The sequence below is a fragment of the Anabrus simplex genome, chromosome 1 (assembly GCF_040414725.1).
Source record: "Anabrus simplex isolate iqAnaSimp1 chromosome 1, ASM4041472v1, whole genome shotgun sequence".
Lineage (NCBI taxonomy): Eukaryota > Metazoa > Arthropoda > Insecta > Orthoptera > Tettigoniidae > Anabrus > Anabrus simplex.
In genome coordinates this window covers 155,009,234-155,028,761 of record NC_090265.1, presented here as the reverse complement: position 1 = coordinate 155,028,761, position 19,528 = coordinate 155,009,234, and the positions used below count along the sequence as shown (strand labels likewise).

The 19,528-nt window shown below is 36.5% G+C and overlaps 1 protein-coding gene across 9 annotated transcripts in view; it reads right to left on the bottom strand.

The window, feature by feature from the left end:
* The window catches only part of DIP2 (disco-interacting protein 2), a 440,396-nt gene that overhangs the window by 86,538 nt on the left and 334,330 nt on the right, over window positions 1–19,528 (bottom strand). For 6 of the 9 annotated variants that reach the window (XM_067157712.2, XM_067157695.2, XM_067157732.2 and 3 more), the window contains 5 exons: window positions 18,455–18,660; window positions 17,007–17,249; window positions 14,977–15,238; window positions 10,133–10,367; window positions 3,177–3,316 (listed from right to left, as the gene is read on the bottom strand). In XM_067157712.2, coding sequence (XP_067013813.1) covers window positions 3,177–3,316; window positions 10,133–10,367; window positions 14,977–15,238; window positions 17,007–17,249; window positions 18,455–18,660 — 1,086 coding nt within the window. The remainder of the gene's footprint in view (window positions 1–3,176; window positions 3,317–10,132; window positions 10,368–14,976; window positions 15,239–17,006; window positions 17,250–18,454; window positions 18,661–19,528) is intronic. The other 3 variants (XM_067157703.2, XM_067157727.2, XM_067157758.2) reach the window with 1 other exon arrangement.

Here is a 19,528-nt window from a genome sequence, read left to right as displayed (position 1 = left end):
TATGTAAGTGTATTATAATTCATGTTTAATCATTTGCTCATTATCATTTCATTACTTTGTAACTACGACTTGTAAACGAGGGCTGAATATCCTCATATTCACTTAGATTCTTGTGACAGTCGGTTAAAATTAACTTGCAGTAGATTTCCTCTATCTTGCCACATCACCGAGGAGGAAGGAAGGACAAATTTAGACATCAAGTTCTGAGAAAAGCGAGCACGTGTTCAAGCGTGGTAACGTAAGCTACCGTATTTCGACCAGAATTATTCGAACTGATCACCGCCTATATTTTCAAAGGAGCGTCATGTTGCCATGGATACTGAGTGAAAGGACGAATAGAAGAACAGTTGATATCTTGGTTATGGCCCGTCAACTCTAATATCTGGAGTGGGGAGAGACGTGTCATCTGATTGGACCACGTGTAGCGACCTGTAATTAGCGCGAGAGAAGGTTATAAAAGGGCGTGTTGGAGCTCGTGGCTTCATCTTCTTATGATCTTATGATCTTCTACTGATCTTCTTATGATCTTCTGATCTTCTACGTATTCATTCGCTACTTGATCTTCTACGTGATAATCTACTTGATTCTGCGTTTCGATACTTAGAAATTCTGAATGAGGGGTGTAGAGCCACTCTCATCAGGAATTACGTACAGCACGGCTACAAGACCGGTTTGAACCAGTCTAAGTCAATAGATAGTTTTAATCTAGATAGAAATGAAACTTCAGAGAACATTTTCAGTAAAGTTGGAAGGATTCTTAATTGAGTATCCTCTCCATATAACCCAAGGTGGTTCTTCTAACTATGACTTAGGGCTTATCTCCAATATATGGGATAAAGCATAATAGGGAGTGTTAGTTTTGAAGTCATTTTCCAATTAGTGGGAGGTGCAATTTGCAAGGCAGGAATGGTACTTAGCTGCAAATGAAGAGATCTCAAAGACGACCGATGATGTTCCCGCTACAAGGATGGAAGCTTTCCAAGGACCAGCAGAACAAGACTACTTGGTGAGCAAGCGAGTTAAAGATATTGCAAGTTTTCGCGAAGTAGAGTCATTCAATTTTTTGTTAAATTCATTTTCTATTTTTAAATTCAGTTCTCGTTAAACCGTCGTCATTTATATTAAATATAATAAATAGTATTTTTCTAGTTCATTTTAATCAATCTGCCTTAATTAGCCTTTTGATTTTTAATTCTCCTGCTTAATGATTAGTGCACTATCACCCCACCCCTGTGATAAGAGTCTGTCCAAGCTTGATTATAAATTTTATCTTTAAGTCCTCAACTTAAAGATTGGCGCCCTTTGCTTGCTTGGTTGCATTTCTCGTATGATGATTGTTCTCCGAGAGGGGAAGTCACACACTCAAATGGAAGAAACATACCAAGGAGTGCTATAGAAGCCCTAAACTGCTGTAAACAATGTGCATTTCCCAATAAGTAAAAGTTGCTGACAATAATTTGTACATTCTCTGTTTTTACGAGCTCAACAGATTGTTCCTTTTCAACGTTTCTCTGAATCAAGATGTAAGTGAGAAATAGGATGAGTGAAAATGGAATGACTGGTCTAGCTAACCTGAATATCAACAGGGAAAGAACAGTAAATTCTCAAAACATGATCCAAGAATTGCAGCTAAGAGAACTTTCACCTGTGATTATAATTTCAAGTTATGTTAAATGTTTATTCCAAATATGGAAAAAAGTAATAACGTTATTGGTTTTACATCCCACTAACTATTTATGGTTTTCAGAAATGCCAAGGTGCTGGAATTTTTCCCATTCTGAGTTATTTTACATGCTGATAAATCTACTGGCACACCTTCAAATACCACCGAACTGAGCCAGGTTTGAACTTGCCAACTTGGAATTAGAAGCCCAGCAGTACTCAGCAACTGACCTACTCAGCTACTCTGATATGAATGCAATTTTGTATAACAATAATAAAATTCTTGAATAATATCGGCTTTAAAACATCATGCGGAACAGACAAGCCGGCTGTTCGATTAGGGGCGTGCAGCTGTGAGCTCGCATTCGGGAGATAGTGGGTTTGAACCCCACTTTCAACAACCCTGAAGATGGTTTTTCGTGGTTTCCTCATTTTCACGCCAAGCAAATGCTGGGGCTGTACCTTAATTACGGCAATCATCACCATAATACCAATCTGTGTCGGTGCGACGTAAAAAGACTTATTAAAAAAAAAATCATGAACATACATTGCATCTCCTCCTAGTGGACAGCTTATTTGATTGTACATGATTTGTAGCAGTAGAGACATCTTATCATCAAAACCCACCCCAGATAAAAATTCTGGCTCTGCCACCGATAACGTGGCAACTGCAATATCTTGAATCATGTTGGTCTGTTGATAGAATCAGTTTCTAGAGACAAATGGCCTATGTAAACAGGTGTGTAATTTTTTTAAAGGTTACTTATTTTTCTAAATTTGTGATGTATGAAATATGAGAGGGCATAAATTTGCGAGTGAAGATAATATATTGGAAATTAAATGGTTATACTGAGGATTTGAAGGAAGGTAAAAACAAAATGTGCATCTATTTTCTTTTCAAAAATGAAGGATTGATGTCAGCACATTAGAATATCTCCCAATAGCCCAATTCAAGTAATCTAGTTAAATGGTAGATTTTCTCAAGAATCGGAAGTTAATGCTAATGGATTAAAAGTAAAACCTCCTACACTGGCATTGTCATATGCACAGCATATAGTAAATAACAAGGTGTGAGGTATGAATATCAACATGGTTAGAGGTAAAATATCTAATTTAACTCAACAGATTTACAAAAAGAAAGGAAGAAAATGCAAGCACACCCACCAAGAACCATTCGGAATTGCTAGGCGGGCAATAATTCCATTGTGGAGATTTATCTCCCGTATGCAGTTTTCAGACTGTGCCTCATAAAAGGCTTCTGATAAGCTCACCTGCATACACCCAGCGTCAGTGGGTAGGGTATCACACATCCCACTCTGACGAGTCTAGTGTCAGACCTAAGACAAAACGCTGGTTAATAGAGCAAACGCCTGAAAAGCCTTACATCTGATATGTTTGTATGATACGCATAATGATGCTTTTGTAAAATTCAGTGTGTGTTTCAAACCAAAAGTTAAAACCCACTGAAAGTAAATACCCATTGCAATACAAATCAAGCTGAATGAAAGTCTTACATCCAGGCATAACTTGACCACAGTCTTGAAGAGTAAGTGAGGTGAGTGAGTTTTCTTGGTCCACTCGAACAACTCCATAGCTCAGCCCTGACATAGACAGAACTCCTCGTCCCGTGGCATTCACTCCTGCTCGGCCCGGTCTGAAATACAGATACAAAAAGAAGAAAAATCGTTAAATGTACAGAAATACAATAATTTATGCTTCATTATTTTATCTGCAATTACTTTCCGAGCCAATCTGATGAAGATACATTTTTAAAATATTATCTAATGCAGTTATAACAGCACAAGTGGGAAGGAGTGTATCTTCACACAATCTTTGTAAACAGGCTCTTAATTTCAATTCTTATACATTTAGTCTTAGGTGTAATCAAGGAGTAATAAATAAGTTGCAAGATTGTGAGCAACTGCAACATGACCTCAATGTTGTGAGATGGACAGTAGGCAATGGTATGATGATAAACAGAGTTAAAAGTCAGGTTGTGAGTTTCACAAATAGGAAAAGTCCTCTTAGTTTTAATTACTGCGTTGATGGGGTGAAAGTTCCTTTTGGGGATCATTGTAAGTATCTAGGTGTTAATATAAGGAAAGATCTTCATTGGGGTAATCACAAAAATATGATTGTAAATGAAGGGTACAGATCTCTGCACATGGTTATGATGGTGTTTAGGGGTTGTAGTAAGGATGTAAAGGAGAGGGCATATAAGTCTCTGGTAAGACCCCAACTAGAGTATGGTTCCAGTGTATGGGACCCTCACCAGGATTACTTGATTCAAGAACTGAAAAAAATCCTAAGAAAAGCAGTTCTATTTGTTCTGGGCGATTTCTGACAAAAGATTAGCGTTACAAAAATGTTGCAAAGTTTGGGCCGGGAAGAATTGGGAGAAAGAAGACGAGCTGCTCGACTAAGTGGTATGTTATACTACCAATATAAATGGTCCTTTATTGGACATCATAAATTTTCCAGCTAACTCATTCCTGGTTGCCAGCATTTTGACCCAGTGTGCTAAGTTGGGCTCATCAGTTGGTAAATAGCACACCAAGACACATGGCTCGTGCATGCCGTGGATGGTATGTTCCGAGCTGTCAACGGAGAGATGACGTTATATGACATTAGTAAACGAATAAGTTTGAGTGGCATCTTTAAAAGTAGGAAAGATCACAATATGAAGATAAAGTTGGAATTCAAGAGGACAAATTGGGGCAAATATTCATTTATAGGAAGGGGAGTTAGGGATTGGAAAATCTTACCAAGGGAGATGTTCAATAAATTTCCAATTTCTTTGAAATCATTTAAGAAAAGGCTAGGAAAACAACAGACAGGGAATCTGCCACCTGGGTGACTGCCCTAAATGCAGATCAGTATTGATTGATTGAACTATTGCTTTTTTGGTTGTGGTACTGTGGTATGGAAAAGAGAAGGGCCTTACAACACTATTATACCCATGAAAACTATCATGATTCTTGCAATGAAACGGATATAGTTTGTTATGCAACCCAGCGGATAACTGGCACTTCTACAGTTCCATGCTCCAAAGTGCAAAATGTGCTACTGAGCCAATGTATGTAGGTAAAAATTTGGGTTTGCAAAATTTGTGACTAAAAAAACAAAACGGTATGTAACTACTTGAAAGGTAAAAGGACATTTAGCTCCAGGAAAAGTCATCTTGCAAAACAAGAGTTGGGAAAGTATAACATACGTGTGGCTGGACTAAGTAAAACTCACTACAAAAACAACAAACATTTTACGAGTGCTAATCATTGGGTCTATTTTTTTGAAAGTGATGAAAAAACAATGTAGTAATGGAGTTGCAATAGATATTGCAAAAATTTATATTGATTTTTGTTTATAAACATCTTGATGCTACTCTTTCATATTTTGCAAACAGAGAAAAAACTATTGTAATGGGCGAGTTTAATGCCAAAATTAGTTCAACATAGCAGCAGAACATTGATAGGAAGATATGGAGTTGGAGAAAGAAAACTGGGAGACAGGCTTCTGGAGTTTGCGATTCACAACAGATTGACTATAACACAGTCTTCAAGCATCACATATGGCCTGTGTACACATTGACTTCACTTGATGGTCTACAACAAAAAGAGAAAAAAAAGCTTGTTCTTTTTAAACTGTGATTTGATAGAATCTGATGATGTTCTTTCAAGCACAAAACATGTTATTATCTGCCTCTGTGGTGTAGTGGTTAGTGTGATTAGCTGCCATCCCAGAGGCCACGGTTCAATTGCCACAAAATTTGAAAAATGCTACGAAGACTGGAACGGCGTCCACTCAGCCTCGGGAGGTCAACTGTGAAGAAGGAGGTCTGATTACCACCTGAGCCATCCTTGAAGTGGTTTCCCATTTCTCCTCCAGGCAAATGCCACGGCCGCTTCCCTCATACTCCTACCCCATCGTCGCCATAATACTACTTCTCTGTGTCGTGCAACATAAAACAAATTGTTTAAAAAAATAAAAAAATAAAAAAAAGTAATTCTCTTATTAATTACAGTAAATCATATCTTCTACAGGTATAATGTGTCAGTAAATGTTTTTTTCTTTTTCAGGTGTATGTTGTATGTTGAGTATTTTGCCCGAAGACTGGTTTGATCCTCAACAGCTCCACCACCAGTTTTCATAGATGGCCTAAGCATCAGCAAAAGGGGCATACTAGGGAAATGAGGAGCGAGGAAGTTCGCTGTTGCTTTCCTCAAGGTATTTTCTGATTTTACTAATCCTGCATTACAATAGGTTCAACAGATTGAAAAGCTTCACTGTTATACATTAACCAAGTCGATACTGTAAAGAAATGGCTTCTACTATAATAAAAACAACAGAAAAATCCACAAAATGACAAATACAGCCTGATACCACTGATCATAGAAGACAAAACTGAAGGGAAACAAGGATGTGGGTGGAGAAGTTTATTCTGTCGGTGGTTCCAAGTCACAATACGGCAACTTTGATATGGGAAACTCAAAATAGGAAAACTTACTTCATGATGGTTGCCAACCTTCTGTGATATAAAAAAATAATTTGACAAAAGGGGCCAACTCTTCAATACAATATACCAAGTAAATTGTATTACATCAGTCTTGGGACTAGTTTCAGTCACATAGTGGTCATGTTCAGCCAAATAAAATTAAACAGATTATGTGATAACTAATATGTATACCAGATAATGACAATGTTGCAGGAATAATTATAACATTAAAATACATATAATAACAAAAATTAAGGTTATGATCTTCTTGTCATAATATGGTGTCTTTAAGTTGACTTAGGACCTCAGGCAAAGAAGTAAATCTCTAATGGCTGATGTAGAACAAGCACTCGTACTACGGCAAGATCATAATCATAATTTTTGTTATTATATGTATTTCAATGTTATAATTATTTCTGCAACATTGTCTTTGTCTGGTATACATATGTTCTAGTTATCACATAATCTGTTTACATTTATTTCACTGAAGATGGCCACTAAGTGGCTGAAACTAGTCCCAAACCTGATGTAATATTATTTACTTGATTTATTGTATTGAAAAGGTGGACCCTTTTGTCAATTTACTTCTTATAATTGCACTTCAATACAGAACAAAAATGAAATTTATAGCTTATAATTATAACCTTCTGTGAGGAGATAGCATCAGAAGACGAAAAATGTCACATAACAAACTTGCAACATGTTTTGTACACAATAATAAGGCTCTTAATTTCTTGTGATCAGTTACTAAATCCTGACATAATGAAATGGGTACCGGCAACTTTAAAATATTGTACAAAGGCAATGTCGAGAGAAGTGCCCTCATTTCAGCATTTCAAAATATGGCAACCTTACTTGGGCAAGAGTTTGTTTCTCACCAATACTGCTTAGAAAGGAAGACCTTTTAGGAAATGTACTCATCTGAGAAGTACAGCAAATTTACTTCATCTTAAGTATCATTGATTATTTCTCTCCTCTTCGCTTAAATAGTAAAGGCCTATTTTCTTTAGGCATTATAAAATCCCCGTCAATTGCTTGTAAATGACATTAATGTAAATTTCAAATGTTATTTTCAATCATTCTTATTCAATATTCAGAAAAAAATTGAAATTAATTATGTGCAAGAAAAATTCAACAAGGAAACAGAGAATTATGTTTTAAAATTAAAATCACTACTTTATTTCTTCCAGTGGAGTGGTAAAATCTAAACCCCTGTCCAAGATTAGGGTTTGGAAAATATGGTCACCTTTCTATCCCAGTTAGTGCCAAGATTAAGGAAAGTGGAAGCAATTTCATTCCACTCCTCCAATAGGCATTTGTGGTCTGTACAAAGATGGCTTCATTTTTCCTTTACAACACTGTGAATCACATAACCTATGCCCATATCCACCACGTAGTACCATTACATCAGAGATCATACATATTCTACTCATTTTCTATTACTTATTTCAGTAAATTACATGTCATTTTACTATTCAGTACAGAATGAAGATTAAAAACACAATAAAAATGCAATGCATACCTGCCAACTTTACTAAACCAAAAATCAGGAGAAGTTGATATGAAAATCAGGAAAAATCAGGAGAAATCAGGAGGTAGAATTGGTCAAAACTGCTTATTCTACTTGTCTTGTACAATACAGTACTACGATATATTTATCTTATTGACCGACTGTTGCTATACGAGGCTACAAGGCTAAAAATTACACATCTCTATTCCCTCACAGGAAATACGTGAGTGAGGTGATTGGTCTCCAATAAGCCTACCGAAAATAGTATGAACTCATGCTCCACATGTGTGAATCAGTCATGGACTTAAAGATACCATTACTTAGCAAATGCATAGATTAATATATTGCATCAAGCGCCCGCGCGATTATGCGAAGCGCAATGCTATCTGGATCAAATAACTAGCTGATGTACCCGTGCTTCGCTACGGAATTCTCAGAAAGGATGTCCTTATAATTTTACCAACTGAAGTCAACATAGGTCATTACAATGACACCAGTATGAATGGTGCAATTGAAAGCAATGCTGTCATATGAAACATTTCATAAAGTGAAAACAACACATTTTTTCACTTTTAGCGAAAAGTACTACTGTGTCGATCTAACAGTTCAAAGTTCAGAGCTAGAATGACCAAGCTGCAATCAGCCGCGAACACTCCTATGTAATTATTCCGTTTAAGTGTGTACACTGCTCATTCCAATCACTGCCTCAGAGTAGGGTTTGAATAGCTGGAATACTATGATGATCCAGTGTGTTACGTACCAGTAGTATCAGACAATTTATGAACCAGACGAATAGCATGCTAAAGAAGAGAGAGAGATCTAACTCCCCACTCCCAAGCTACTTCCCGCCAATATTCAGACAGGCTGTTATACTCGATACGCAGCAGTAATCCCATCTATCGGAGATAAATGGCAGCAGAATACACAAAGCACATCACAACAAACAATGGTCAATGTAATGTTAATGTTGATCAATTTTATGAGCTTCCTATATTGGAGGCCTTCACATTTCGTTTTCTTCCGAATCTGTGATATTAGAACATCTAATGTAAAGTGAGTCGTCCTTTCTTTCATGGCTCCCTCTTGTGTTATTCAAGCGATCGTTCCTTCATGACTTCTTTCTCATTCTTATATTCATCTTCAAAATTAAGACATAAGACATAAATAATCAGAAATTGTATTCTCTATAACTTTTGTTACGTAGTACTTTTCAATATGACCAGTAAGATAGGTAATTAAAAATTCATTTTTTGGCACCTTCCCCTAAACTACCATTTCGAACAGAGTGAATAAAATTATTTATAGCGCAGACTGTAATAGTTCCTTATTCACCAACTTTACATACAATTCTGTTCACCCATTTTCTCGTACCTTGGTGCTGATATGGACTTAGCAAAAAATCCAAATTCATGAATATCTCTTATCATAGCCGGCACGGTAAAAGTGTATAAGACATAAATGATAGGAAATGTAATAACATATAGCTTAAGTTATGTAGTATTTATCGATAGGGCCAATAATAACATAAATATTTGAGAAATAAATTTTAGGCCTTCCCCTAAACTACCATTTCACTCCGCGTGAATAAAATTATGTATGGCCTAAATTGCAGCGACTTTTTCCCCGACGTTATATACCGATTTTCATTAAATTCTCGTCAGCCGTTTTCTCGTGATGAACGTGCGTCCGTACATACATACGGACAGAAAGATAGAAATTATGGCAAATTAAAACGTGCATTTTCCCTTGTTACTATAGTTACGACCGGTACGGGTATCATCCTTTTTAAATTATGAGCAATGTATAGACACACTTATTTGATTAATTTGATTTATATTGAGATAAATTAAAATTAGTCAGAATTGTCTCCAAATGGCTGCTACAATCTCGAGAAAAGTCACTAGCCGTTATCATTGAAATTCTGTCACTAAATTACTAAGAAAGACTCAATATCTAGCGACTAGTCTCTAGAATCGAAAAAGAGAATGGAATCGACTAAACTGATGTGAACGAACACGAACATAGCACACGAGAACAAGAGATTGATAATCGATATACGTGTCGCGATATATAGGTTTCAACAAACATCGCACATTCGCGCACATTTCTCGCATTAATAAACGTCGATATTTAGTTTGGAAGCCGTCAATGAGCGAAGGACTTCTGGCCATTGGCGTAAAAAAGCTGAAAAGGCGGGATTTGAAAACAAATGTTTGAAGTTCACCAAAAAAAAAAAAAAAAAAAGCTCAAATCGGGAGAAATAATAGAATAATTGGGAGGCGGGAAAAACTGTCGAAAATCGGGAAAGTTGGCAGGTATGCAATGTGATCTGGGAGATAAAATAAACTGGACTGCCAAATATCGACCTTGTGTTTAATGGCCCATTCAGTGAAACAATGATGAAGTATCATCCAAACCTTGTCCTGTACCCTCCAATGTAAAACAAGAAAATGATGGAACTAGCTTACCTCCGGACAGAGACAGTAAGTGCTTCGCTGGAGCTGGCACATGGGCAGATGGCATCAGGTCTCAGACCTTTTGCCTGGAACACACTAAGGAACTGGTCACATGATGAGAGAGACCAAGGATTTGCACCATCAGCAACAAGTAGCAGTCTTAGGGATGCTAGGCTCACTTCCTTATGATCCTTAGTTGCCAACAGACCCCAATGCAGGTCTCTGGACTTCACTACAGCCACACTTGCTACAACACCACAAGGAATTATACTATAAACAAAATATCGGTATTCAAGATATGTGTTAGATTCATTGCCATACTAACTGAACTGAACTAATGATGTCATGCCTGAGTGCAAATAAAAAATTACAAAAATTCTAAATCTAAATATTTCCAATAACAAACAGGATAGTGTGTGTTCATCATCATTTAGTCTGTACACCCAACAGTTGTCAAGAGAGTTAAAAAATGTATTAATTTATTAGAGAAATACTCAAATTGTGCAACTAGCTTTATTCAAGAATCTATAATAAGAATATTTCTGGAAAGTCAATTCGTATTTTTAGTTAACTAAGTTATACAAAATCTTGTCAGTCAGAAGGTCATGTTTCTATGCAACTGGAATTTTCCCTTTGAACAAGTTAGAAATGCCAAAAAATAATATAGCAAATTGAACTGCAAAAATTGAAATCAATAAATACTCAAAAAGCTCAAAAATATTTACTGTGCATTAAATATTGTGTTAATTTGCCTATATCCAAGACAAAGTAATACACATGAAAAATAAGTTGTATTAATTTCCTTTATAAAAAGAATGGTATAAATGTTATTTGTTCTCCTAATAAAATATTGAAATATAAAATGAAAATAGGTTTCTGTTTTATTAACACCTTAACTAGGTATAAATTTCATAAGCATAACCTATCCCAGTTATCCTTTTCTACTTTGTGACAATACCATATGAACTTTTGTGCAGTATTACTACATATTGTTTTCTGTGCATAAGATATCCATTACTACACCCTTCAGTTATTTCTTTGAACTCTGTTGGGAAGTTTTATAACATGCACCATCCTTCATGCATGGTGAACACTGATTAATTACACCACATTTAGTTATGATGATGATGGTGGTGGTGATTGTTTTAAGAGGAAGTACAACTAGGCAACCATCCTCATTAGTTATGATCTCAAAATGCCTTGGGTTGATATTCTGATCAGGTATTGTGGCATTTACGTGATGTTAAAAAGTCACCCCTTATGCAAATTTTTGAAATTTAATCCAATGCAAGTAAAATCTGAATATCTGGTAGCCTGTTTTCTTTAATACTTGGCACGTTTTTGTTTTCTTTGACAAGAATGCATTTTACATCGTGTATGTAAATATAGTGGAAGCTTTATCTACCGTTTCTGAAGAAGAAAGGCGAGTATTAAAAGGTGTCAAAATTTATGCACAAACTTTTGGGGGGTGTTGCATTTAAGAAGATCATTCAAGAGTTCTGTTGATTTCATTTTGAAAACCCATATGACTAAGTCTGGTCAGTTTTCAGGCAGTTGGAAGTCCTGCATTTCGTTTAAAATCTCAGGTCACATGGGGTTATGGGTGACATTGCCTGGAATTTATGATTGTTCACGACTTAGTTGATGATCAGCTTCACTTATGTAAAAAGTCTCGTAACAGAAACACTATGCTACATGTATGTGATATAAGAAAGAGCACCACAGTAAAACTCACTCACTGTATCTAGCACTAAGAATATGCGAAAAATTAATACTCTAACAAAATAATAACACTGAAATTAAAAACTTGTCATTGGTGCAAGACTGAACTCAAGAACTTCTGGTGGGACTCTCCTGGTCTGGCTTGGTGAGCTTGCCTGAAGTGGAAAGACACATAGCTTATAGTTCCCAGGCAAGTGTGATATCCAAAAAAGACATTCTGTTGACTTCTTAAGAATAGATTTATCCTGAACTGAAGTCCTAGGTGCAGCAATGCTAAACTGTGTTGTGCTCTGTGGTACAACAGCACCGACTGTAGAAACAAGCGGATGAAATAGTCCCTCAGTTTACTAACAAAATTTAATGTTGCAAATTTGCAAGCATTCTGTTTCTCATGTTTAATATAGTAGAACCTCTGCAGGGGACAAGGAAAGAGAATGTGTTAAGTGAGAAAACATACAATTAAATACACGAATAAAAACTATGGAAATACTGGCAGGTTTTTTTTTTTGACAAGAATGCATTTTACATCGTGTATGTAAATATAGTGGAAGCTTTATCTACCATTTCTGAAGAAGAAAGGTGAGTATTAAAAGGTGTCACAAACAGAAGAGAACAAATATGGAAACCTTTTCCACTGGGACTTATAAAACAACAATAGTGTATTGAAAGGTGTAAAAAAAACACCAGACAACAAATATGAAAACCTTTGCTCAATAAAAGTACCAACATATTGTATTACATATTACACTCATGCATGTTATAAATCTCATTCTGTATTGACAGCTATCACTTTACAAATAGAAAAGTCTTAACATTATCCTCTTTTTCAGTACAAAAATATCCACCTAAGTTAGATGGGACAATGTCTAGACACGTTTTGGCTTAACTAAAAGCCACCTTCAGTAGAAATCTTAAAATGTTACATATATACACTAACAAATAAAACACTGAGAAAATTGGGTAGAATTAAAAGAACAATTAAAAACATTTAAAAAAACATGTGCTGATGTTGAGGTACAAAGTCCTCTCGTCTAAACTCCTCTGGTTAAAGTAAAAACTTTTCAAGTCCTTTTTAAAATGGAAAATCAGTCTTCCAAGGTGTCGATATTCTGTTAATGAAGCAGCTGGATTCAATTGGTCATGCGATATCTGAAGGTTTCACAGTTGTGTTGATCAAAGTAGTGAAATTGTCAATAAGGGGACTATGAGTACATGTAATGTTTGCACACTGCCTCACGCCCTGGTACTTGGGCATCAAACTGGATTACACTCGGACTTGCAGGAAGCAGTTCAAGGAACGGTATCCTGCAGAAGCCGACAAGCTTGACATGGGGAGTTCAGGTCCTGTGTTAATCAGCCTTCGGACTATGGTTCCGGCAGAAAAGTACGGGCACAAGACTGGAAAGCATCTGCTCACACCAAACTAGTGGACATAGCCCTGAACAAGTCACTGGCTGTCTGAAACCAACTCTAGCACAGAAGGTCTACTTTCCTGCTAGCATCACTGCCTACAGCCATTAATCATGCTGTGGTAGTGGAAGTAAAGAGGTGAAAACTTGAGAAGGACCCCAAGCACCTAATGGTTACCCATACAGTGACCCCACCCTGTCTAAGATCCATGAGGTGTACAGTGCCCCAGCAGGCCAAACCACAGATCCAGCATGTGGTGCTCTTGAAGAGAACAGCAACAATTCAGGAAGGCTTCCTTCTTAAAGAAGAACTGATTAGTGGGCATCAATTACTGCATACCACTTGAAAGACCTTAAACCAGATGATCATGGGAGTGGCAAAATAATAATCTGAAGAGGGGCCATACTGCAGACACAAGATGAGATTGTGGAGAGATCAGTCACCGGAGCGCCTACTCGCATGCCAAGAGACGAATGACTCCTGAACATGGGAAGATCTCATGCTTGCCAAAGGCAGGGATAAAAGCTGCAGAGTTCTGGAAAGGAAAATTTAGTGTGTCTCCCACACACGGAAAGTAAGTACCAGTAAATAAAGTAAGAGTCACTAATTACGGGTTGATGTCCACCTGAAATGAGTAGATGAGCACGGAGATTTGTTAATGCCCTGACCGTATTTCAATGACAACGGTCTGATAATGCACACAGAGTACATTGTATAACTAAAATAATTCCACTGACTGTTTAAGAAATATAGATTTTTTTTTTTTTTTTTTCGATTATTCAGATGATTTGGAAGATTTTAGTGCAAACCACACCAACTAACTCTATGTAGTTCAAGAGTTTGAGTTTTGTGAAATATACACTTAGGTGTTCTACATATATAGATGGGACACTAATTAAATCTGACATGACTCAACATTCCTGATTACTATATATTTAGATAATGTCAGTGTGCAACAAGTGCTCAGTTTTATAAATGTAGGTACTATATTTATCAAAACTAGGCTCTAATATTATATACATTAAGTATATAAAACATGGATACTTGGCTTCAGTGATTGTTGACTTTAAAACTAGGTTGGTTTATGTTAACTGTTTAAAGTTGGTTAATTAGACCATACACAACACCCATGCCATTGTATTCTTAACATATTCCACAACAGCTTTAAATACTAAGTGACATATTATCTTTGAACATTCTCCAGGAAGATCAACTGTTTAATGTGCATCATATTTCTATGATAAGTGAAATTCCTCTAAAAGTGTTGCTTTTTCCTTCAGAAGATTATTATAGAAGTCCATGCAAGTTACAGTTTTTGAAATTCCACTTTGTAATTAACATGCTTTTATAGTTTGAACTGGAAGTGTTTTCTAAAGGAGGATGTGAGGCAAAAATTTAAGAAAAATAAAGAATATTTTAAGTGTAATATTTGGGTAAAGGAGAATCACAAATTTTCAACTGAAATGATGCACAGGCCTGTAGAGATTTCAGACAAAATATTATACGCACGACATCTGGCACCCCAAGCACAATTTTCCCAGGACAGGGAACACAAGAAGCTCTAAAAAGGAACAATCCTGTTCAAAACAGGATGTCTGGTCACCCTATGCTAGAGTACAAAAAAATTCTCATTGGATTTTGAAAACCCTGGTTTTCAGGACACTTACATCTTTAGAATTCAACTTTGATCCCTTTACTAGTAATATCCAGTTCATTCAACATACCTCTGTATTTGGTAATCATTTGCATCCATGAAGCAGGATTCACCTTCATGAGTGCATATGGGATGAACACAACGTGCATGCCATTGAGTACACTGGTGAGAACACTATGCCACAAGCCGACTTCCCGTTTGAAGTCCAGCACACACACCATATTCTCACCCTCCGTGTAATTACAGGCCATGGTGATGGTCCGACAGTGTGCCAGCATAGCAGCACGAGTTACTGTCACACCCATCACAGATCCATCGCGGTCAGTCGAATACTGAAACAAGCCAATCCTCTTGTTCAAAGATACAATACATACACCGTAAAGCAACTTTTTAATCCCCTGAGCAATATGAACATGTAATGTCATCAAATGACCTGAAGAAATATATGTATGATCTTGTGCCACAGCCATACAAATGTAACCTGACATCTAGATTAAAATTTTGAGTGCTCAACATGCTGGACCTTTGCCCTTCTTTCAAATTTGCTTTGAAAACATACTGTTCTTCCTTATATCTAAAATCAGTTCTGACAGCTCTCCACTGTGGCAAAAACATGCATGAAAGGGAGTTTATGTAGTTTTTATTTTATTTTACTGGTAAATTTCCTTGTGATAACGTTCAGCCTAGATAAAGCTGGAAGATCCAAGTTCCTATTTCTCTTCCACCTGGACTTATTTTTCAATTTAATGATTGTTATTTGTTTATAAGTTAACCGTAAGAGATGGCAACTCATCATAGGAAGGGTCTTGATATTGGTACATAGAAATTCCAAATATACTGGCAAATTCCAACCTTAAGGATGAGCTTGTTGGTGACTATAAGAGGCAGTGGTGATGATGATGATGATTATCATAATGATGATGATGATAATGATGATGATCAAGAAGAAAAGGATCAAATTAAAGCCAGAGTAAAAATGCTTGTGATCCAATTTTTTAAAATTCATTTTAAAAAATCTCACTAAAGAGGCTAGTTTCAATAGAATATACTTATACACACTATTCAAAGAGTTAAAATATTTATCCCTGGAAATAAAACATTTTGGCATAACAACAAACAATTTTAAGATAAATTAATAATTAAGGAAACCACAATTTAATTGCACAGATTGCAAATGTTAAAACATTCAAGCTCTTTAGGTCCCTTCAATTGTGAAATTGCCACCGTTTCACCCTAGTGTGGCCATGGGCTCATCAGTTCGATTGCCAAACACTTCCAGGATGTTGGTGGTTAGTGTGCCATTGAGACGACACTGCAAGCCTCCTATGTAGGAAAATGCAGTGACTTTGCTCTAGTGTACTTCCACTTGTATAAATTCCCATCTTAGGCTTTAATGTTCAGAATTAAGTTCTCAGAAGGAAACCACAATTTACAAGTGGAGACACATACTTCCCACAGTGCACAGTCACTGAACTGTCCGACATAGGAGGCTTGCAGTGGTGTCTCAAAGGCCCACTAGCCGCCAGCATCTTGGAAAAGTGTGGCAATCCAGCTGATGAGCTCACTGCTAGACCTGGGCAAAACGCTCATGATTTCACAATAGGATGCTGAAAGAGCTTGAAAGTTTTAATTATAAGATATTTTGATTGTAGTACTAGCACAATATCCACTGTAAGATACTAATCATAATTCTACCCTTATCTAATACTCTGATGGGTTATTCATCCAGCAGCACCAATGCAAAGGGAAATAAAATAAAGAAGGATGTTTTACCATGGCAAGGATGCAAAAGAAATATACATCATATGACAGAATCCCTTACAGTGCCATTTCGAGTTAAGTTTACTTCAGACCTTTAGTTCCATTCTTGAAGGCTATTATCAACTCTGTGGTTTCCAATTACATCCTTATCTTATTCACTTTGTTTTCCTGTACTTGACTTTCTTCCTTTTGCAGATGTAATAAAATATTATGAAATAAACATTTAATGCACTTTCTTTGAACTCTGTAAAATTCTGAGACTAGAAATTCTTCTAACCATCATTTTAGATTCATGCAATCAAAATAAAATTTCTTCAATCAATTATATCAATAGCATACCATTCGTCTAAATACCTCAATGTATGCAGGGGTATCGTCTAACAAACGAGGAGGAGGTAACCAGTCTTTGGGCGTTTTGGCTAAATGTTCAGTGACAAACCACTGCAATCGAGGCCATCCCTTAAATGCCACAACTTCACCAGTCGTCGTCTTCGGCAGTCCCTTTAGACATGCTTCCGACGTTAAAGCTATTTGAATTCCACAGCTGCCTAATAAAAAACCAATTTGTTGAGAGCCAGCATCCTGAAACAGAACAACTCATGATAGCAATAATGAATATTGCAACACAGCTTAGAGAGTAGTGAATATTTATTACTGTTAACAATTGCAAGAATTTAATCCTCCACAAAAATGCAATATATTTACCTTAAGTTGTAAAATACCTACATCATTTAATGAATGGGCCAAATTAATTTGATTCTCTCCCTTACAAAAAATGAATTTATTTTACCATTTGAAATTATACAAGAAAAATTAACAATTAAAAATGAAAACAATGTTAATTTAATCAACTCTATCTTCAAAAAAGTATTATTGTGATACATATTTTAAGGATTTTAAAGATTTCACAGCAAAAGTGAACATTTTCCATTATTTCACATCAGTAAATCAGACTACATGCAACAAATCAAATATTAAAGAAAGAATGTGTCTATACCACACAATTTAACAAAGAGGTAAGAATTTAGGAGGAGTGATGGAAAAAAAGGATCTCCAAACTACAACATAATTTTACTCTGATAACCAAACTCTACAAAAACAATATAGAGGAAATATTTTTACTAGTCATTCTCTGTAATATTTACAAATGTGCTGTAATATATTGATATATTTTCTGGTTCTGTGATACAGTAACGCAGCAAACTACTGACTAGAAAGTTCTGTACATAGCAACAGTAAGAAGTGTGGTTTCAAATCACTTTTAGCTTTCTCACTGAATAAAAACAAATGGTGAAATGAATGAAGCCAAGAATAGATACACTAGTGATATCTAATCAAAAAGAGATCTTCACATCCCAAGCCATAAACAGGAATAGGAACAAATAAGGATAAACTCAATGACATATGAAATGTTATATGAGTATAGGAAAGGAACAAAGAGCTGCAAACTCATGTCTGCTTCCCAGCTTCAAGGGAGGAGAGGCTTTAATAATCAATGAGGGGCCACTTATATAGATCTTCAGTCTTGATGTGGGAAGTGTGGGATAAGGAGAAAACTGGATAAATACAAATAAAGGAAAAGGATGAAGATAAACTGAGCCCTCAGTTCTAAGGCTGCTTGGATCCCCAACAGTTCCACTATCAGGTTGCTACTAAAGAGGCTTTCTATGGAAATGAGGAGTGTGGTAGATTCCTGTTGTTTTCCTCACTGAAATCATGATTAATTTGGAAAGTTGGAGTTAATACAAGAATTATAGTGTACTATTACAGGTACGTAGACCACATACCCTTCTTGTAAGAGGCACCTCAATTGGGACTGGCACAATGCCTGCTTGAAGACATCCATAAAAAGCGCAGATGAAGTTGATAGGATCATTGTTAGGATAGACGAGTGCAATGCGATCACCAGACTTCAAGCATGTTTCACCACCTTTACTAAATGCCTTATTCAACAGAGTATAAGCTATCTTCTGTGATCGACTCAGAAGTTTACCTGCAAACATTTACATAGTACTGTAAAAGATTCAATCATATTATACACATGTCCTTCAACTATAAATATAACATTTAATTTCTGAAAACATCAATCCCATATGGGAATGACAAGGTAGCTTCCAGAAAATAATTGAACAAGAGCCTGCACAAAGAATTTTTTTTTACTCGCAGATATAACGGTTCACAGTGCTAGGGCACTGGTACATATTACTATTCGACATAGTAACTATTTTCTTCCAAGCACTTTCCAATCGTACAGCAAGGCATCGATGCTGGCATGGAATAAATCTGCATGCAGTCCCTGAAGCCACACTATGATGGCACGCTGAACGGCCGTATCATCGTTCAATTGCTTACCACGAGGTGCACCTGAAATGGTCTGAGAAGATGAAGATCACGAAGGGTCAGGTCGGTGCTGAAGGTAGGATGGTCTAGTACATCCCACTAGAAATGCTGTAACAATTCACACAAGCTATTGGCTGCATGGTCTGCCATTATTTAAAAGTAGGAAAGATCACAATATGAAGATGAAAGCTGGAATTCAAGAGGACAAATTGGGGCAAATATTTGTTTATAGGTAAGGGAGTTAGGGATTGGAATAATTTACCAAGGGAGATGTTCAATTACAATTTCTTTGCGATCATTTAAGAAAAGGCTAGGAAAACAACAGATAAGGAATCTGCTACCTGGGTGACTGCCCTAAATGCAGACCAGGATTGATTGATTGATTGATTGATTGATTGATTGATTGGACAGACTGACTGTTATGCAGCAACACGAGACCTGTTGAGAAGTTCGGATTGTTTTCTGTGAATTGCTACCCACAAACGCTCCACTGCGTCACAATAATTGGCAGCATTCACTGT